Source organism: Salvelinus alpinus, chromosome 11, assembly GCF_045679555.1.
Source record: "Salvelinus alpinus chromosome 11, SLU_Salpinus.1, whole genome shotgun sequence".
Lineage (NCBI taxonomy): Eukaryota > Metazoa > Chordata > Actinopteri > Salmoniformes > Salmonidae > Salvelinus > Salvelinus alpinus.
In genome coordinates, this window is record NC_092096.1 from 10362520 (window position 1) to 10384882 (window position 22363).

Genomic DNA, 22363 nt, shown 5'->3' on the forward strand with positions numbered 1-22363 from the left:
TTATACATAATCTCCACAAACTGATATCATGCTCTGATATGTGTTCAATAATGACAGCTTTCAGACTTCTCAGTCCTGACCTAGGATCAGGCCCTCCTGTCCACGTAATCTTATTCATTATGATCAACAACAAAAAAAGAAGGGAAAACTGATCCAAGATCAGCTTTGTGAAAGCCCATGTCCAGTGAAAAGTCATCAGGATACAGGTTAGGGGGTCAGGGGTCATGGTGGTACTTACCGCTGGATGCAGGGGGCAGTTCTCCTATGACCGTCTTCAGTCCGATGCTGGAGATGTCTCGGAGCTGTTCCTTGTCTGCCAGCATGTTGGTACACAGCGTGTCCACTATAGTCTCCACCTGGTACTCCTTCACCTTACTGACCAACGGGCCCAGGCTGCAACACAACACAATATATATATCAATATAAACTACCTGGTACTCCTTCACCTTACTGACCAACGGGCCCAGGCTGGAACACAACACAATATATATATCAATATAAACTACCTGGTACTCCTTCACCTTACTGACCAACGGGCCCAGGCTGGAACACAACACAATATATATATCAATATAAACTACCTGGTACTCCTTCACCTTACTGACCAACGGGCCCAGGCTGGAACACAACACAATATATATATCAATATAAACTACCTGGTACTCCTTCACCTTACTGACCAACGGGCCCAGGCTGGAACACAACACAATATATATATCAATATAAACTACCTGGTACTCCTTCACCTTACTGGCCAACGGGCCCAGGCTGGAACACAACACAATATATATATATATATCAATATAAACTACCTGGTACTCCTTCACCTTACTGACCAACAGACCCAGGCTGGAACACAACACAATATATATATCAATATAAAACTACCTGGTACTCCTTCACCTTACTGACCAACAGACCCAGGCTGGAACACAACACAATATATATATCAATATAAACTACCTGGTACTCCTTCACCTTACTGACCAACGGGCCCAGGCTGGAACACAACACAATATATATATCAATATAAACTACCTGGTACTCCTTCACCTTACTGACCAACGGGCCCAGGCTGGAACACAACACAATATATATATCAATATAAAACTACCTGGTACTCCTTCACCTTACTGACCAACGGGCCCAGGCTGGAACACAACACAATATATATATCAATATAAAACTACCTGGTACTCCTTCACCTTACTGACCAACAGCCCCAGGCTGGAACACAACACAATATATATATCAATATAAAACTACCTGGTACTCCTTCACCTTACTGACCAACGGGCCCAGGCTGGAACACAACACAATATATATATCAATATAAAACTACCTGGTACTCCTTCACCTTACTGACCAACAGCCCCAGGCTGGAACACAACACAATATATATATATATATCAATATAAACTACCTGGTACTCCTTCACCTTACTGACCAACAGACCCAGGCTGCAACACAACACAATATATATATCAATATAAACTACCTGGTACTCCTTCACCTTACTGACCAACGGGCCCAGGCTGGAACACAACACAATATATATATCAATATAAAACTACCTGGTACTCCTTCACCTTACTGACCAACAGACCCAGGCTGGAACACAACACAATATATATATCAATATAAACTACCTGGTACTCCTTCACCTTACTGACCAACGGGCCCAGGCTGGAACACAACACAATATATATATCAATATAAACTACCTGGTACTCCTTCACCTTACTGACCAACGGGCCCAGGCTGGAACACAACACAATATATATATCAATATAAAACTACCTGGTACTCCTTCACCTTACTGACCAACAGACCCAGGCTGGAACACAACATAACTGGTTCTCTCGTTCCAACAGAAGCTAGTCCAGAGTTGATCTAATGTCATGATAAAACCACGTTGTTACCCCACTGTCAACCATGTGACGTGGGTCCCTGGTTTAAAAAGGGCTGTTGTTTAATCAGACTGAGTAACACACCAGTCAGGCCGAGTGGCTCAACCACACAGGGCCTCTTGTCGTCAGCAGCAGCAGAGAGGAAGAGACCTGTTTATTAAAACACTACATCATCAGTTGAGCCCTACTTGTTCTAGCCATCCAGGCCAGTGTCGCCTGGTCCGTCATCTCTGTAATGACAGATCTTTGTGGGGGGGGGGGGGGTTTAACACCTGTAACTGCAACCCAGAGTTAAAATGATATCTTTATTGTTTGTTTTCTTACATAGTGGTGCAGCCAGTCCACAGAGGCACAGTGCCTTTCTTACATTCTGCGTTCACGACATACAGATTACTACTTCAAACTGGCAACGATATGAAAGCAGGCAAACTGCGGTGTTGCTGTAGCCTATATTAACATTGGAAATGTGTGAGAAATACAGCCTCGAGAGATTAATTTTAATTAATCTTCTTATTGATCACATAATCCCTTAAAAGCCTAATTCTAAATGGTTTGTTGAGAGTGTGAGCCAAGACGATCACACTGCCGCTGGCTCATAAAGCTCTGAGACAGATCCCCCCCTAGCTGGGGCAAGGAAGATCACACTGCCGCTGGCTCATAAAGCACTGAGACAGATCCCCCTAGCTGGGGCAAGGAAGATCACACTGCCGCTGGCTCATAAAGCACTGAGACAGATCCCCCTAGCTGGGGCAAGGAAGATCACACTGCCGCTGGCTCATAAAGCACTGAGACAGATCCCCCTAGCTGGGGCAAGGAAGATCACACTGCCGCTGGCTCATAAAGCACTGAGACAGATCCCCCTAGCTGGGGCAAGGAAGATCACACTGCCGCTGGCTCATAAAGCACTGAGACAGATCCCCCTAGCTGGGGCAAGGAAGATCACACTGCCGCTGGCTCATAAAGCTCTGAGACAGATCCCCCCTAGCTGGGGCAAGGAAGATCACACTGCCGCTGGCTCATAAAGCACTGAGACAGATCCCCCTAGCTGGGGCAAGGAAGATCACACTGCCGCTGGCTCATAAAGCTCTGAGACAGATCCCCCCTAGCTGGGGCAAGGAAGATCACACTGCCGCTGGCTCATAAAGCTCTGAGACAGATCCCCCTAGCTGGGGCAAGGAAGATCACACTGCCACTGGCTCATAAAGCACTGAGACAGATCCCCCTAGCTGGGGCAAGGAAGATCACACTGCCGCTGGCTCATAAAGCACTGAGACAGATCCCCCTAGCTGGGGCAAGGAAGATCACACTGCCGCTGGCTCATAAAGCTCTGAGACAGATCCCCCCTAGCTGGGGCAAGGAAGATCACACTGCCGCTGGCTCATAAAGCTCTGAGACAGATCCCCCTAGCTGGGGCAAGGAAGATCACACTGCCGCTGGCTCATAAAGCACTGAGACAGATCCCCCTAGCTGGGGCAAGGAAGATCACACTGCCGCTGGCTCATAAAGCACTGAGACAGATCCCCCTAGCTGGGGCAAGGAAGATCACACTGCCGCTGGCTCATAAAGCACTGAGACAGATCCCCCTAGCTGGGGCAAGGAAGATCACACTGCCGCTGGCTCATAAAGCACTGAGACAGATCCCCCTAGCTGGGGCAAGGAAGATCACACTGCCGCTGGCTCATAAAGCACTGAGACAGATCCCCCCCTAGCTGGGGCAAGGAAGATCACACTGCCGCTGGCTCATAAAGCACTGAGACAGATCCCCCTAGCTGGGGCAAGGAAGATCACACTGCCGCTGGCTCATAAAGCACTGAGACAGATCCCCCTAGCTGGGGCAAGGAAGATCACACTGCCGCTGGCTCATAAAGCACTGAGACAGATCCCCCTAGCTGGGGCAAGGAAGATCACACTGCCGCTGGCTCATAAAGCACTGAGACAGATCCCCTTAGCTGGGGCAAGGAAGATCACACTGCCGCTGGCTCATAAAGCACTGAGACAGATCCCCCTAGCTGGGGCAAGGAAGATCACACTGCCGCTGGCTCATAAAGCACTGAGACAGATCCCCCTAGCTGGGGCAAGGAAGATCACACTGCCGCTGGCTCATAAAGCACTGAGACAGATCCCCCTAGCTGGGGCAAGGAAGATCACACTGCCGCTGGCTCATAAAGCACTGAGACAGATCCCCCTAGCTGGGGCAAGGAAGATCACACTGCCGCTGGCTCATAAAGCACTGAGACAGATCCCCCTAGCTGGGGCAAGGAAGATCACACTGCCGCTGGCTCATAAAGCACTGAGACAGATCCCCCTAGCTGGGGCAAGGAAGATCACACTGCCGCTGGCTCATAAAGCACTGAGACAGATCCCCCTAGCTGGGGCAAGGAAGATCACACTGCCGCTGGCTCATAAAGCACTGAGACAGATCCCCCTAGCTGGGGCAAGGAAGATCACACTGCCGCTGGCTCATAAAGCACTGAGACAGATCCCCCTAGCTGGGGCAAGGAAGATCACACTGCCGCTGGCTCATAAAGCTCTGAGACAGATCCCCCCTAGCTGGGGCAAGGAAGATCACACTGCCGCTGGCTCATAAAGCACTGAGACAGATCCCCCTAGCTGGGGCAAGGAAGATCACACTGCCGCTGGCTCATAAAGCTCTGAGACAGATCCCCCCTAGCTGGGGCAAGGAAGATCACACTGCCGCTGGCTCATAAAGCTCTGAGACAGATCCCCCTAGCTGGGGCAAGGAAGATCACACTGCCACTGGCTCATAAAGCACTGAGACAGATCCCCCTAGCTGGGGCAAGGAAGATCACACTGCCGCTGGCTCATAAAGCACTGAGACAGATCCCCCTAGCTGGGGCAAGGAAGATCACACTGCCGCTGGCTCATAAAGCTCTGAGACAGATCCCCCCTAGCTGGGGCAAGGAAGATCACACTGCCGCTGGCTCATAAAGCTCTGAGACAGATCCCCCTAGCTGGGGCAAGGAAGATCACACTGCCGCTGGCTCATAAAGCACTGAGACAGATCCCCCTAGCTGGGGCAAGGAAGATCACACTGCCGCTGGCTCATAAAGCACTGAGACAGATCCCCCTAGCTGGGGCAAGGAAGATCACACTGCCGCTGGCTCATAAAGCACTGAGACAGATCCCCCTAGCTGGGGCAAGGAAGATCACACTGCCGCTGGCTCATAAAGCACTGAGACAGATCCCCCTAGCTGGGGCAAGGAAGATCACACTGCCGCTGGCTCATAAAGCACTGAGACAGATCCCCCCCTAGCTGGGGCAAGGAAGATCACACTGCCGCTGGCTCATAAAGCACTGAGACAGATCCCCCTAGCTGGGGCAAGGAAGATCACACTGCCGCTGGCTCATAAAGCACTGAGACAGATCCCCCTAGCTGGGGCAAGGAAGATCACACTGCCGCTGGCTCATAAAGCACTGAGACAGATCCCCCTAGCTGGGGCAAGGAAGATCACACTGCCGCTGGCTCATAAAGCACTGAGACAGATCCCCTTAGCTGGGGCAAGGAAGATCACACTGCCGCTGGCTCATAAAGCACTGAGACAGATCCCCCTAGCTGGGGCAAGGAAGATCACACTGCCGCTGGCTCATAAAGCACTGAGACAGATCCCCCTAGCTGGGGCAAGGAAGATCACACTGCCGCTGGCTCATAAAGCACTGAGACAGATCCCCCTAGCTGGGGCAAGGAAGATCACACTGCCGCTGGCTCATAAAGCACTGAGACAGATCCCCCTAGCTGGGGCAAGGAAGATCACACTGCCGCTGGCTCATAAAGCACTGAGACAGATCCCCCTAGCTGGGGCAAGGAAGATCACACTGCCGCTGGCTCATAAAGCACTGAGACAGATCCCCCTAGCTGGGGCAAGGAAGATCACACTGCCGCTGGCTCATAAAGCACTGAGACAGATCCCCCTAGCTGGGGCAAGGAAGATCACACTGCCGCTGGCTCATAAAGCACTGAGACAGATCCCCCTAGCTGGGGCAAGGAAGATCACACTGCCACTGGCTCATAAAGCACTGAGACAGATCCCCCTAGCTGGGGCAAGGAAGATCACACTGCCGCTGGCTCATAAAGCACTGAGACAGATCCCCCTAGCTGGGGCAAGGAAGATCACACTGCCGCTGGCTCATAAAGCACTGAGACAGATCCCCCTAGCTGGGGCAAGGAAGATCACACTGCCGCTGGCTCATAAAGCACTGAGACAGATCCCCCTAGCTGGGGCAAGGAAGATCACACTGCCACTGGCTCATAAAGCACTGAGACAGATCCCCCTAGCTGGGGCAAGGAAGATCACACTGCCACTGGCTCATAAAGCACTGAGACAGATCCCCCCTAGCTGGGGCAAGGAAGATCACACTGCCACTGGCTCATAAAGCTCTGAGACAGATCCCCCCCTAGCTGGGGCAAGGAAGATCACACTGCCACTGGCTCATAAAGCACTGAGACAGATCCCCCTAGCTGGGGCAAGGAAGATAAAAATCAATGTTGCTCTGACATGAAATATCCACAGACAAAAATGTCAAATGTGCAATAAGACAAACAAAGTGAAGCAAACACAGGGTTATTCAATAACACTGTCCATACTCAGTGTTGTGAAAGGATATGAATGAAAGACAGAGAGAAACGGAGGCAGAGAGAAAGAGGCAGAAAGACAGAGCGGCAGAGAGAGAGGCAGAAAGACAGAGCGGCAGACAGAGAGGCAGAAAGACAGAGCGGCAGAGAGAGAGGCAGAAAGACAGAGCGGCAGAGAGAGAGGCAGAAAGACAGAGCGGCAGAGAGAGAGGCAGAAAGACAGAGCGGCAGAGAGAGAGGCAGAAAGACATAGCGGCAGAGAGAGAGGCAGAAAGACATAGCGGCAGAGAGAGAGGCAGAAAGACATAGCGGCAGAGAGACATAGCGGCAGACAGAGAGGCAGAAAGACATAGCGGCAGAGAGACATAGCGGCAGACAGAGAGGCAGAGAGACAGACATAGTTGCAGACAGATGGTTTGGGACTAGATAGTCTCCCACAGGGCCCAAGCCAGTCAGGTGATTCAGCCCCTCTCTCAGTCTCAGTGTTTGACAGCCATGTTTTGAACCTCTCTATAATGGTGCTTTAAGTTCAGTCAGAGACACCAGGGTTTCCGTTATAGAAAAACATGAAAAGCCTAAAAATATTAAATAAAAACTGTTGCAGCCAAAGTGGCCAGGAGAAGAAAAAAAATCCCATTGCAAAATAATAAAATAATGACCGTCATGCTTATTGATTTATAGGTTCATTTGCATAATTTAGTGGAATTAAATTGGCCTGTGTGTATTTTGGTTAGTCATCAATGTATCTTATTTATCCAACACAACTAATCACAACCTACAGAGTGGGGTTCCCCCTGCAGCTCCTCAGCGTGTTACTGCCGGAGTAAAACATGTGCTTCTACAAGCCCATTCATTTTAAATGCTATTTGTTTGTGTTCAAAACAGTTTTGGTGCTCGTTTAAGAAGAGCTACTATTTTTATTTCTCAACTGGTAATTGAAGTGCGTCTCCTATTCAAGTGCAGGAATAAAAGCTGTCAGCGCGTCTCCCATCACTTTAACAATGGGAGCTTTAGGACGTACGCATTTTGATAACATACTTCAGTGTTTGAAACCGGAGTATTTTATTTCATATTATGAGGCATGTTTTTCCTTGCTTCACAGTAACCTAAAGGCTAAATCCAACCATGGAAATGTGGAGGCAATTGTTTTACACCGAACAAAAATATAAACTCAACATGTAAAGTGTTGGTCCCATGTTTCATGAGCTGAAATTAAAGATCCCAGAAATTCAGTATGCACAAAAAGCTTTATGTAAACAAAATAGTTTACATCTCTGTTAGTGAGCATTTCTCCTTTGCCAAGATAATCCAGCCACCTGACAGGTGTGGCATATCAAAAAGCTGATTAAAAAGCAAGATCATTACACAGGTGCACCTTGTGCTGGGGACAACAAAAGGCCACTAAAACATGCAATTTGTCACAGCACAAAGCCACAGATGTCTCTAGTTGAGGGAGCGTGCAATTGGTATGCTGAATGCAGGAATATCCACCAGAGCTGTTGCCAGAGAATTGAATGTTCATTGCTCTACCATAAGCCGCCTCCAACTATGTTTTAGAGAATTTGGCAATACATCTGACCGGTCTCACAACTACAGACCAAGTGTAACCACGCCAGCCCAGGACCTCCACATCCGGGTTCTTCACCTGTGGGATCGTCTGAGACCAGACACCTGGACAGCTGATGAAACTGAGGAGTATTTCTGTCTGTAATAACACACTTTTGTGGGGAAAAATAACTAATTCTGATTGGCTGGGCCTATGCCCTCCCAGGCCCACCCATTGCTGCACCCCTGCCTAGTAATGTGAAATCCCTAGATTAGGGCCTAATGAATTTATTTCAAATTGACTGATTTCCTTATATGAACTGTAACTCGGTAAAATTGTTGAAATTGTTGCCTGTTACTTTTACATTTTTGTTCAGTGTTTGAAGACTTCTTAGGCAGCGCCGCGTAAGTTTCAAGTTTGGGGAAGCATACAATTTATCCTACCATTTGCATGTCAGTTACGATTTTCATATGCCCATATTTGTGGAATAGTTTATTTTTTTTATAAATAACGTTTGTTTCTCAAAATCACTGTCACGTGATTAATCATAACAATCTGAATTAAAATGATAAAAATCTCAAAGTTAAAAAAAAAAGTTGACTAATGCGAGATCTGTCATATGGACACATTGATACACTGTGGTCCATTGGTGGCTAAAGAAATGAGCGCATGGAACTCACAGCCTATTGGCCAATGCAGCAGTAGACCTATATCCTCTTTCACACCGAGGACTGGTGATTATTATCGAGGGGGAGACTTGTTGGAAAGATGTTTCAACAACGGTAAATGACTAATTAATACATGCATTAACAGACATTAATGTAACCAAATGACGGGGATTAGCGGTACATTTACTACTGGTGACGTAATGGGGATCTGATTTTTAATCGAAAGGGCCGCCAAATTTACACCATGAAACAATGAATGCTCAAGAATTGGCGGGAGACAGGTGAGCCATTCTGGAAAGAGACTATACCTTCTTGTTTCTACGTTATAAAAAATACTCAAGACATTATTTTCACAAATATTATAAAATGCTTATCACCGACAGACGCAACTTAATAATCAGTTTTGTCCATTGACACAAACGCTGCACAAATTGCAGGCTTCCCAAATTTGCATAGGCCTACGAGCTTGTGATCTAAAACAATACACAGCAAAATAATAATTATAATAAGCCAATGATCCTCAATTCCTCTATAGCCAAGTCCTGCTTTCTGGTTAAGTATTTTACATTATTTATTTCCATAGACAGTTGCAATTATATAATTTGTATTTCCATTTAATTCCCCAATTGGACCCACCACTATGCCATTTCTCTCCTGTTCTATTGGACCCACCACTATGCCATTTCTCTCCTGTTCCATTGGACCCACCACTATGCCATTTCTCTCCTGTTCTATTGGACCCACCAATATGCCATTTCTCTCCTGTTCCATTGGACCCACCACTATGCCATTTCTCTCCTGTTCTATTGGACCCACCAATATGCCATTTCTCTCCTGTTCTATTAGACCCACCACTATGCCATTTCTCTCCTGTTCTATTAGACGCACCAATATGCCATTTCTCTCCTGTTCCATTGGACCCACCACTATGCCATTTCTCTCCTGTTCTATTAGACCCACCAATATGCCATTTCTCTCCTGTTCTATTAGACCCACCACTATGCCATTTCTCTCCTGTTCTATTGGACCCACCACTATGCCATTTCTCTCCTGTTCTATTGGACCCACCGCTATGCCATTTCTCTCCTGTTCTATTGGACCCACCGCTATGCCATTTCTCTCCTGTTCTATTGGACCCACCGCTATGCCATTTCTCATATTAACAACCCATGATAGTTGTTGCATCTTTAGATCTCCCCTTTTTCTAAGTTTCTAACAGAGATTTAAATTTCTGTCACATATGGAACAGCTATCAGTGTGAGCTGTTTAGAATGGTGTTTTCCCCATGAATTGCATTTTGACAAATGTTTGAAAATTACGTTTTATTGACTGCTTTATTACACGAGTTGCATGTTCTGTTAAGATGAATTACCATAATCTAATATGCATATGGATCCGGTAAATATCTCAAATAATAGCCTGTAAATTAAAATCTTCCCAGTCACGTTGTCCGGTGCCACATTTTCCTAACGGAAACCCTGACAGGCGAACACACACACACACAGAGAGAGGCAGAGATCTCTCACCATTTGACGGCCAGATTCTGGACCTCTCCGTTTTTGTCTTCCAGTAGCTTGAGGATCATCTTGACCACCTTGCGTTCACTGTCATCGTCCAGCTTGATGGAGTCTTTCTGCAGCTCCGACATCAGGTCGTTGGTGGCCATGAATCTACAGGAACACACAGGGAGAAAGAAGACCCAGTTAGACTAACAAGGTCATGATGTAATATACAGTTGAAGTCGGAAGTTTACATACACCTTAGCCAAATACATTTAAACTCAGTTTCTCAATTCCTGACATATAATCCTAGTAAAAAATCCCTGTCTAAGGTCAGTTAGGATCACAACTTTATTTTAGGAATGTGAAATGTCAGAATAATAGTAGAGAGAATTATTTCTTTCAGATTTTATTTCTTTCATCACATTCCCAGTGGGTCAGAAGTTTACATACACTCAATTAGTATTTGGTAGCATTGCCTTAAATTGTTTAACTTGGGTCAAACGTTTCAGGTAGCTTTCCACAATAAATTGGGTGAATTTTGGCCCATTCCTCCTGACAGTGCTGGTGTAACTGAGTCAGGTTTGAAGGCCTCCTTGCTCGCACACCCTTTTTCAGTTCTGTCCACACATATTCTATAGGATTGAGGTCAGGGCTTTGTGATGGCCACTCCAATACCTTGACTTTGTTGTCCTTAAGCCATTTTGCCACAACTTTGGAAGTATACTTGGGGTCATTGTCCATTTGGAAGACCCATTTGCGACCAAGCTTTAACTTCCTGACTGATGTCTTGATGTTGCTTCAATATATCCACATCATTTTCCTTTCTCATGATGCCATCTATTTTGTGAAGTGCACCAGTCCCTCTTGCAGCAAAGCACCCCTACAACATGATGCTGCCACCCCCGTGCTTCACGGTTGGGATGGTGTTCTATGGCTTGCAAGCTTCCCCCTATTCCCTCCAAACATAACGATGGTCATTATGGCCAAACAGTTGTATTTTTGTTTCATCAGACCAGAGGACATTTCTCCATAAAGTATGATCTTTGTCCCCATGTGCAGTTACAAACCGTAGTCTGGCTTTTTTAATGGCGGTTTTGGAGCAGTGGCTTCCTTGCTGAGCGGCCTTTCAGGTTATGTCGAGTTCAAACTTGTTTTACTGTGGATATAGATACTTTTGTACCTGTTTCCTCCAGCATCTTCACAAGGTCCTTTGCTGTTGTTCTGGGATTGATTTGCACTTTTCGCACCAAAGTACGTTCATCTCTAGGAGACACAACGCGTCTCCTTCCTGAGCGGTATGACGGCTGTGTGGTCCCATGGTGTTTATACCTGCGTACTATTGTTTGTACAGATGAACGTGGTACCTTCAGGCGTTTGGAAATTGCTCCCAAGGATGAACCAGACTTGGAGGTCTACCATTTTTTTTTTTGAGGTCTTGGCTGATTTCTTTTGATTTTCCCATGATGTCAAGCAAAGAGGCACTGAGTTTGAAGGTAGGCATTGAAATACATCCACAGGTACACCTCCAATTGACTCAAATTATGTCAATTAGCCTATCAGAAGCTTCTAAAGTCATGACATAATATTCTGGAATTTTCCAATCTGTTTAAAGACACAGTCAACTTAGTGTATGTAAACTTCTGACCCACTGGAATTGTGATACAGTGAATTATAAGTGAAATAATCTGTCTGTAAACAATTGTTGGAAAAATGACTTGTGTCATGCACAAAGTAGATGTCCTAACCGACTTGCCAAAACTACAGTTTGTTAACAAGAAATTAGTGGAGTGGTTGAAAAACTAGTCCATGAATCTACAGGAACACACAGGGAGGAAGAAGACCTCGTTAAACTAACAGGGTTATGATGTTATGTTACATGTTCATAAAACATCCAACTATAGAATCTTCTAGAGCAGAGGCCCCCCCCCCCCCCCCCTTCCAGCATTAGGGAACCATCGCACGCACCACATCTATTTCTGTGTTGTTATTTTATACAGCTTACTACACCTGGTATTCTCCCAGGCGGTCTCCCATCCCGGTGCTCATCAGGCCCGACCCTGAACATGCGTGTTCAGGGTGGTATGGCCACAGGCATATCCCCCCCCCCCCCCATTTCCCCCTGAATTACATCCCTTGGCTCATCTCTGCAACTCCTCAAAGGGCTCGGGAGAGGCGAAGTCATGCGTCCTCCAAAAACATGGCCCACCTGGCCGCCTACCTATTTATCACACCGCCTGCTTGACCCGGATGTCAGCCGCACCAATGTGTCGGAGGAAACACAGTTCCACTGACAACCGGGTTCAGCTTGCAGGCGCACGGCCCTGTCACTAGGAGTCGCTAGAGCACAACGAGCCAAGGAAAGCCCCACCGGCCAAACCCTCCGAAGGGTTTTAACACCACTGAGGTAAGAGAAGGTAACCCTCCAAAGGGTTTTAACACCAATGAACTAAGAGAAGGTAACCCTCCAAAGGGTTTTAACGCCACTGAGCTAAGAGAAGGTAACCCTCCAAAGGGTTTTAACACCACTGAGCGGAGAGAAGGTAACCCTCCAAAGGGTTAACCCTTTGGAGGGTTACCTACTCTTAGCTCAGTGGTGTTAAAACCCTTTGGAGGGTTCCATTCTCTTAGCTCAGTGGTGTTAACCCTTTGGAGGGTTACCTTCTCTTAGCTCAGTGGTGTTAAAACCCTTTGGAGGGTTACCTTCTCTTAGCTCAGTGGTGTTAAAACCCTTTGGAGGGTTACCTTCTCTTAGCTCAGTGGTGTTAAAACCCTTTGGAGGGTTACCTTCTCTTAGCTCAGTGGTGTTAAAACCCTTTGGAGGGTTACCTTCTCTTAGCTCAGTGGTGTTAAAACCCTTCGGAGGGTTACCTTCTCTTAGCTCAGTGGTGTTAACCCTTTGGAGGGTTACCTTCTCTTAGCTCAGTGGTGTTAAACCCTTTGGAGGGTTACCTTCTCTTAGCTCAGTGGTGTTAAAACCCTTTGGAGGGTTCCATTCTCTTAGCTCAGTGGTGTTAACCCTTTGGAGGGTTACCTTCTCTCAGCTCAGTGGTGTTAAAACCCTTTGGAGGGTTCCATTCTCTTAGCTCAGTGGTGTTAACCCTTTGGAGGGTTACCTTCTCTCAGCTCAGTGGTGTTAAAACCCTTTGGAGGGTTCCATTCTCTTAGCTCAGTGGTGTTAACCCTTTGGAGGGTTACCTTCTCTCAGCTCAGTGGTGTTAAAACCCTTTGGAGGGTTCCATTCTCTTAGCTCAGTGGTGTTAACACCACTGAGCTAAGAGAAGGTAACAAGTCAAGTGCTCTGACATTAGAAGCCAAAGCAAATCAACATTAGTACAAAGATGAAGCTACTATCTCCGAGGAGAGGAACGACTGAAGCCTAAAGCACTAGATGATACCAGACAGACCAGCTCTGATCTCTCAGAGTGGGGGGGGGGGTAACTTTTACCATCGAATCCAATTTAATACATGGGAGTATACATCACACAAGATCAGCTTTGAGACACCATCTTGTCTTCTCCATCTTAACACATCAAAGAACTCCTGGTGTGATTCAAGAAAGACCTTTTCCCCGAGCTGACAAGGTACAAATCTGTCGTTCTGCCCCTGAACAAGGCAGTTAACCCACTGTTCCTAGGACGTCATTGAAAATAATAATTTGTTCTTAACTGACTTGCCTAGTTAAATAAAGGTTTAAAAAAATACTATGCTCCTCAACACTAGGCTCGTTTGATAATCTCTGACGAGTCCCCCCCCCCCCCCCATCGGAACGCAAGAAGCTTTTTAAACAAGAGGGACAGCGAGAAGGAAGAGAAAAATAATGAATAACGCATGAGGTCCATGGCCCACACTCACTGAGCGGCAGCCCCACAGCATGAGGTAACGGGCTGGAGCACCCACACTCACTGAGCTGCAGCCCCACGGCATGAGGTAATGGGCTGGAGCACCCACACTCACTGAGCGGCAGCCCCACAGCATGAGGTAATGGGCTGGAGCACCCACACTCACTGAGCGGCAGCCCCACAGCATGAGGTAATGGGCTGGAGCACCCACACTCACTGAGCGGCAGCCCCACAGCATGAGGTAATGGGCTGGAGCACCCACACTCACTGAGCGGCAGCCCCACAGCATGAGGTAATGGGCTGGAGCACCCACACTCACTGAGCGGCAGCCCCACAGCATGAGGTAATGGGCTGGAGCACCCACACTCACTGAGTGGCAGCCCCACAGCATGAGGTAATGGGCTGGAGCACCCACACTCACTGAGCGGCAGCCCCACAGCATGAGGTAATGGGCTGGAGCACCCACACTCACTGAGCTGCAGCCCCACAGCATGAGGTAATGGGCTGGAGCACCCACACTCACTGAGCGGCAGCCCCACAGCATGAGGTAATGGGCTGGAGCACCCACACTCACTGAGCGGCAGCCCCACAGCATGAGGTAATGGACTGGAGCACCCACACTCCTCTCTCCCTCTCTGAACTGGTGTGTGGGGAAACACTTTCTACCAGGGGGTGTTCTTCTATAGTGGAAATCAATCTTCACTACCACGGTACCACCACCGCACTAGATAAACATTAGTAGTAGCTTATAAAATCTGTTTGATTTTATCCAAAATACCATTTTCTCTGTTTAGTTTTTTCCCCAGGTTCTTAACTGTCAAAAATCACACCTTTTTTTTGTTAATTAAGAAAAACAAAATGGGATGTTCTAAGTCAATGCTTGAACCACTTTTGAGGTCTGGAGAAAATCTAAGAAATGCTCCTTTTGGGGTGTAGATACCCTTTAATTCTGTGGCACCAGCAAGAGACTTGTTTGGTTAGCGGTGTTTCTGTAGCACACACGTGATTGCTAATAATTGATGCAAATCATCATTATATATAATTTTGCCAGATAGGCTACTTTGTAGTTAACATTTAATTGAGAAGATTTTTTTGTGAAAGCCTTTCCATCTACCAGAAGACTGTTGTCATTATTAGCATCATCGCTAACGGCTAGTGGTAGACAAACGTGTACAAACGTGTACACAGACAGGGGCATTCCCCAGCTGAAGGAAAATACAAATCACTGATACATTTTGTTCATGTGTTATGATAATCTCGTGCAAATTAACCCATTGTCTAACAAGTTCAATACATTTAGTTGAGTTCCTTAAATTCAATCTACTTATTTATATTCCATTTTAATGTCTGGATTCCGTCCTCGTTCTCCACCACCCTCATTTTATAGGGCCCTAAATTAGACGAGGACAACAAGACTCACACCTACACAAACATGACAGAGTGGATAACATTAGACCTCCCACTCAAATGTGAAAGGCCACTGATTTCCCCTGCTAATGATGATGTCATCATGCAAACGTGCAGAAGCAAGGATCACCCCTTTACTCCCTCTATAATGTGATGTTAGAACTCAAATAGGCCTACCTCTGACTCAACTCCCATCGCCAGACTCAACTCCCATCTCCAGACTCAACTCCCATCTCCAGACTCAACTCCCATCTCCAGACTCAACTCCCATCTCCAGACTCAACTCCCATCTCCAGACTCAACTCCCATCTCCAGACTCAACTCCCATCTCCAGACTCAGAGGTTAGGCCTAAACTCTCAACAGCTATTTCTTGACTGACTCACTTCAGAGTTTTGAATCTAGAGGTGGATTTAAAATATAATTCAACCATGATGGATAATCCAGTGCGCTGGTGTCAAGTCATGCTTTTGGCAGCTGCATAGGCAATCCCTCAAAACTACAAGGCAATGGGGGCACACAGTGGAACAGGCTCCCTGTAAAATAGTCCTGTACCATTTCTCACCGTTCCACCCCAGAACACAAGCCACCGTCAGTCATTGTTATGAACCTGAAATAGTCTGGGACCTGTAGAGTTATTGGCATGACTGAGAATCTGGGAAGTAGCCTTTGTTGACAAGAAAGAAGAGATGCTAGGAGTTCCCACACGTGCATAGGAAATGTCATCCAACCAGACGGCTCACTCTAGCAATTGAGCCTGGGGGTGAGGTTAATGCAAGGTTATGGTAAAGCGTTTCAGGGATGGGCAGGAGAGACATTACATATTATTGGGGGCACACTCAGTATGTCAGGGGACAGGTTACTTTCCATATGTTTTATAGTTGTAACATCTGACATTTCAGAGCAAATGTCAGTGACAAATGACTTTGTGTCTACCTATCTATCTCTACAGGTGTGGGAACCACTGGAAAACACCAGAACAAGACTACAGGAACGCAGCTTTGGATTCCCACAGGTGCACACATCTAAGATGATATCTGTAGTGAAAGAACTGCAACATTTATCAGGTGGTAGATTACGACTATGTAGTTATACATGTAAGCTGTGAAGTTATACATGTAAGAACACAAGCCACCGTCAGTCATTGTTATGAACCTGAAATACTCATGGCAACTGTAACAGAATTGCGAAGAGCAGAATGCTGGCTTAAATCATCATATTTTCTGTAAAAACAACTGTTCCTCTAATGTGAAGTTGATATGGCTGCAAATTCACGGTTTGGGTTGAAGTCAATCAAGTTGTTTCTAGTTAGTTGGTTATGATTGTGTGTTTGGTATGGTTAATATAAAAACACCTGACAGTGAGGTAGTGGTATGCTTCAAAGCTAGCTAATTAGTTAACTACCTAACTAAATGAACTACATTTTGATTCCCCGATCAGCCAACAACATAAACATGCTGGCTGAATTATGTTATGGATGTACTGTGGCTAGCTAACGTTAGCTAAGCAATCATTGATATGGCATTTGTTGACTGCTAGGATATGTGCAATGCCTTTCTAGCTAACTATTTAGTTTGTTAACTAGCTAACTAGTTTAGTCCACTTGGTTGAGTTAGCTAGCTAAATTCGATAACGTATTTTACCTCAAAACGATGTTTACTAGCTAGCGTTGACAGTAATGACTGTCAGAGCGAGTTGGCCAGCTAGTTAGCAACATGACAGTGTTAAATGTAACTAGCTAGCTATATACTTTGCAAAACTGACAAAATAGAAATATAATGTCAAAATGTTCATGTGGGTTTCTCGCAAGAATGTGTTTATAGCGAGTGGCTAACATTGTTAGTTCGCTAGCTAGCGAACGTTAGCAGACTAGCCAAATGACAGAATTGATTTGAGGCCTAGCTAACTTGCAGGGTTTTCATATGGGACGATACCGGTTTCAGTAAAAGTTCAGAATCACAGCGTCATTTCAAATGCATATATTGTTAGATTATTGTATTTACCTGAAATCCTTGTCGCTTGATGTCATTTTTTCCAATAGATTAGAGATATGGTATGAGGCGCTCGCCATGTTTGCAGTCTGTTGGAGTAGCCTGCTAGCAACCACTAGTCAGTATCACGGAGCGGAATTCTTATCCACTTATTTAGCTATTTACTTCGCTTAACGATTGAAATCGATTCAGTTTCCACTGTCACTTTCCTTTCAATGGAGCGAAGCGACGATCAGCGGCGGAATATCAGAGAATTGAGTCTCATCCTGCGGAGTTTTGGATGTGTTTGAATGGAGACCTCACTTTGCTCTGCAGAGAGGAGGAGCTGCAGAACCAGACGAATTCGCTCCTGGGGGGTCAAAGTTGAGTTTGTTATAGGGGGGAAGGACCAGACTAGTGAGTTTGTCCGAGTTGTCACTAGTTACCACAGCCATAAAGTAAAACTTGGCTATATCGTAAAAACAAAAATTGAATATGAAAACAAAAATTAGCTTTTTGGTCTTCATTTAAGGTTTGGCATAAGATTAGCAGTCGCGGTTTAGCCATAATGATGACTTTGTGGCTGTGGTAACTAGTGGCGACCGTTTAACGGTGGTGGTCGTCTGAGAAACCTCAACCAAAGACAGTACCCGAGAAGATAGGCTAAAACTGCTTATCCAACAGAAATCTTCGATCACACTTGTAGGCGATGTCATGGCGGCGTTGGCTAACTAAACTCATGCGTAGGAGCAATTCATCGGGGTCTAGCGGTCGTCTCCTGCCGAACTGCGCATGTGCAGTCCGTCAAATCAAAGGCACTCCTTCGATATAAAGTTGTTTTTGATGAAAATTAAAACGTGTCAGTTTCTCACTTTAATTAGTTTGGAGTAATGACATGTTCAACTACATAAGAACTTGGCTTGAATTTACGTTGTGCTTTTAGATTTCGAGAAAATGTACAACTACTGAAGAATTTGTCACTTCTCTCATTGACTCCTCAAATCCCGGCCTGGTCTGTTTCTCAAGCGTTTCGTGAAGTCTCGCGATGTATTTGTATTTATTAGGGATCCCCATTACTTGCTACCTCAACCTGGGGTCCAAACAAAATTAACGCACATTACATATAAAACTAAATATGAAACAGTACATCATATAAAAATGTTAGACCACTACATATCTACAATACAAAATGTATCATACCGCCATACAACAATATTACGTGTATGCCTACCTGTGTGTGTCTCTTCACAGTCCCCACTGTTCCACAAGGTGTAGTTTTACCTGTTTTTTCTATCTGATTCTACCGCTGATGTGGAATAGAGCTCCATGTAGACATGGCTCTATGTAGTACTGTGGGCCTCCCATAGTATGTTCTGGACTTGGGGATTGTGAAAAAACCACTGGTGGCATGTCTTGTGGGGTATGCATGGGTGTCCAAGCTGTGTGCAAGTAGTTCAAACAGACAGACAACTGGGTACATTCAGCTTGTCAATGCTTCTTACAAAAACAATTAGTGACAAGTCAATCTCTCCCACTTTGAGCCATGTTGCACATCTAGGTTTAGAAACTCTGATAGTACAGTATGAAGATAGGCAGAAACTGCTTCTTCACACATACAGCAAGTAATTGCATTCTTTTCATGATCAGTAAAGAGCAATTGATTATGTATTTTCAGATAGGGTGATGGATGGCAGATCCATTTGGCTAGTGGCTAGCAAGCTAGCCAGCTAAGCAAACATCATGTGCTTCATCAGAGATTAGTCTTTTGGGAAAAAGTTTAACATCAGAAAGTCCTCATCCTGGTAAAGTTGTCAGTTGGACTTGCTGTCATCACCACTATAGATAAAAAGCAAATCAAACTACATCTGGATATAGCCATCTGGTTTATCCCCTGACTGTTAGCTTGTCAACTAGCCATATCGACGTGATCTGTTAGCTAGTTACTGTTAGCTTGTCAACTAGCCATATCGACGTGATCTGTTAGCTAGTTACAGTTAGCTTGTTAACCAGCCATATCGACGTGATCTGTTAGCTAGTTACTGTTAGCTTGTCAACTAGCCATATCGACGTGATCTGTTAGCTAGTTACAGTTAGCTTGTTAACCAGCCATATCGACGTGATCTGTTAGCTAGTTACTGTTAGCTTGTCAACTAGCCATATCGACGTGATCTGTTAGCTAGTTACAGTTAGCTTGTTAACCAGTCATATCGACGTGATCTTTTAGCTAGTTACTGTTAGCTTGTCAACTAGCCATATCGACGTGATCTGTTAGCTAGTTACTGTTAGCTTGTCAACTAGCCATATCGACGTGATCTGTTAGCTAGTTACTGTTAGCTTGTCAACTAGCCATATCGACGTGATCTGTTAGCTAGTTACTGTTAGCTTGTCAACTAGCCATATTGACGTGATCTGTTAGCTAGTTACTGTTAGCTTGTTAACCAGCCATATCGACGTGATCTGTTAGCTAGTTACTGTTAGCTTGTCAACTAGCCTTATTGACGTGATCTGTTAGCTAGTTACAGTTAGCTTGTCAACTAGCCATATTGACGTGATCTGTTAGCTAGTTAACTAGCCATATCGACGAGATCTGTTAGCTAGTTACAGTTAGCTTGTTAACCAGCCATATCGACGTGATCTGTTAGCTAGTTACAGTTAGCTTGTTAACCAGCCATGTCGACGTGATCTGTTAGCTAGTTACAGTTAGCTTGTTAACCAGCCATATTGACGTGATATGTTAGCTAGTTGCAGTTAGCTTGTTAACCATCCATATCGACGTGATCTGTTAGCTAGTTTCAGTTAGCTTGTTAACCAGCCATATTGACGTGATATGTTAGCTAGTTACAGTTAGCTTGTTAACTAGCCATATTGACGTGATCTGTTAGCTAGTTGCAGTTAGCTTGTTAACTAGCCACATCGACGTGATCTGTTAGGTAGTTGGCAAAATTGACGTGGCCCATCAATCAACGTTGCCAATCATGTCTGTCAGCGGAAATCGTTAAAACGGTTGAACAGGTGATAATAACTTCGCTAGGTAGCTGGTTGCAGAAAAAAAGTACATTAGGTCTACATACCACTATGTTTAGTCAACTGTACAAAGTTTCTACCCGTAGCTTGCAAAGTAAACATGATCCGTTTACAAACAGTAACGTTACATCGGCAAATGCGCCCTTCTGCTGCTTGACAGGCAGAGCCCACAAAGGATGCTAAATTAACCTAAACCACACATACTTTTCAGGTATAGTTCACTTTTATTTTATATCACTCATATACAATTAATGGTCAATCAATCAATCAATCAAATGTATTTTCAAGCCCTTTTTACATCAGCAGATGTCAGGCAACCCTCACCTATCTGAAATCGCATGATCAATTGATGTTTACTGATCATGAAAAGCAGGTAGTTTACTTGCTGTAGGTCTATAACCCTGATGGTGATATTAGCTAAATGTGCGCAATTGTTTTGCATATAATAATAGGACATTTGTAGGTATGTTCTTCAGTGATGATATTACAATCAAATAGCCTAGTTAACATTTATTTAACAATTCCTTGAAAACGGCACGCAGTTTTCTGGGTGCATGAAGCCAAACTGCATGCACCGAGGACCCGGCTCCGACCAATGGGGGACCGTGCATTTTCCTCCCACACACCACGCCTTGGGAAGTCCCTTCCTGACAATCGCAGGGCTGTTCAGTGTTTGAGCTTTTAAAGCAGGCCTTAATAAGACTCATCTTTAACGGCTGGCCTACCCTTCCTCCAATACTTTGATTGGCGCGTTACTGATATGGTTATATATATATTTGTTTTTAAACTTGTTCTATTATAACTGTTATTTTATGCGCTTTGAGATTATTCTTGAATAATGAAAAACGGTTTACAAATGTAATAAATAATTGTTATTATTAATGGTTATTAATGGTACCTGTCTCTCTCCACCCTAACAATGGGAGTTGTCGTCCACAAAGTGGCATGGCGGGCTGTCAAGCTCTCGCCTATTCCTCTCTTTGGATTGGTGGATACATCTAATTATTTATACATATTTGAATACTCAATGAGGGTTGTTGACGTCAACCGCCTGTATTCAATGCAGAAAATGATATGCTAATAGCCTCAGGTCATGAATATGCATAGCCATCTCGAGACAACTCCCATAGAATGTGTTCTAAATTCAATCTGGAGTGTCAGAGTGCACTCAGAGTCCGCCCTTGGCAGTCAAGCACCCAAGCTAACTGGCTAGCTACGTCCAGACACAAATGAGAGAAAATCTCACTCTGACCATTTTACTCACCCTAGCAGAGATGGTTATGGTGTTTTCATGTTATCCAGAGTGTTGGAGTCTGTAACTGTGTTACTGGCAATAATTTCAGTATGCTTTTTGCCGATGTTTACTGACACCGGCCATATTCAACGGGTGGTAAGTGTTCGTAAATTCAGCAGTTATTCTGCGCTCTGGCACACTCAGATGAAATCAGAGTAAATAGCCAGAGTGAATTTACGAACGCACCCCAAACTGTTTTTCACAAAGTTCGAAACGTCTATTCTATCAAATAAACCTCACATAGCAAATAAGCCATTACAGTTTTTTGTTGACCAAATTCGACACTCTCACTTGCCAGGTTTCCATCCTTTTTATGCAAGTAAAGTACATGTCGAATAATATTTTTTTCACAACAGGCCTAATGGCCTGATGGAAACCACAAACTCTCCAAATTTCAACAAAACAAAATAGGCTAGACAAGGTGGGATCTTTTCCTGTTGGTAAAATGAATTATGTGAGAAACGCCTTTATGTGCATATATTGATATACTAAATCAAATCAAACTTTATTTGTCACATGCGCCGAATACAACAAGTGTAGACTTTACCGTGAAATGCTTACTTACAAGCCCTTAACCAACAGTGCAGTTCAAGAAGAGTTAAGAAAATATTTAC

At 45.1% G+C, this 22363-nt stretch overlaps 1 protein-coding gene across 2 annotated transcripts in view; it reads right to left on the reverse strand.

The window, feature by feature from the left end:
* The window catches only part of LOC139533570 (cullin-associated NEDD8-dissociated protein 1), a 61810-nt gene extending 44014 nt beyond the window's left edge, over positions 1-17796 (reverse strand). For both annotated transcript variants that reach the window (XM_071331713.1, XM_071331712.1), the window contains exons 1-3: positions 17465-17796; positions 10242-10385; positions 239-393 (exon numbers count right to left, since the gene is read on the reverse strand). In XM_071331713.1, coding sequence (XP_071187814.1) covers positions 239-393; positions 10242-10385; positions 17465-17532 — 367 coding nt within the window. In that variant the 5' untranslated portion in view covers positions 17533-17796. The remainder of the gene's footprint in view (positions 1-238; positions 394-10241; positions 10386-17464) is intronic.
* Positions 17797-22363: the final 4567 nt, after the last annotated feature.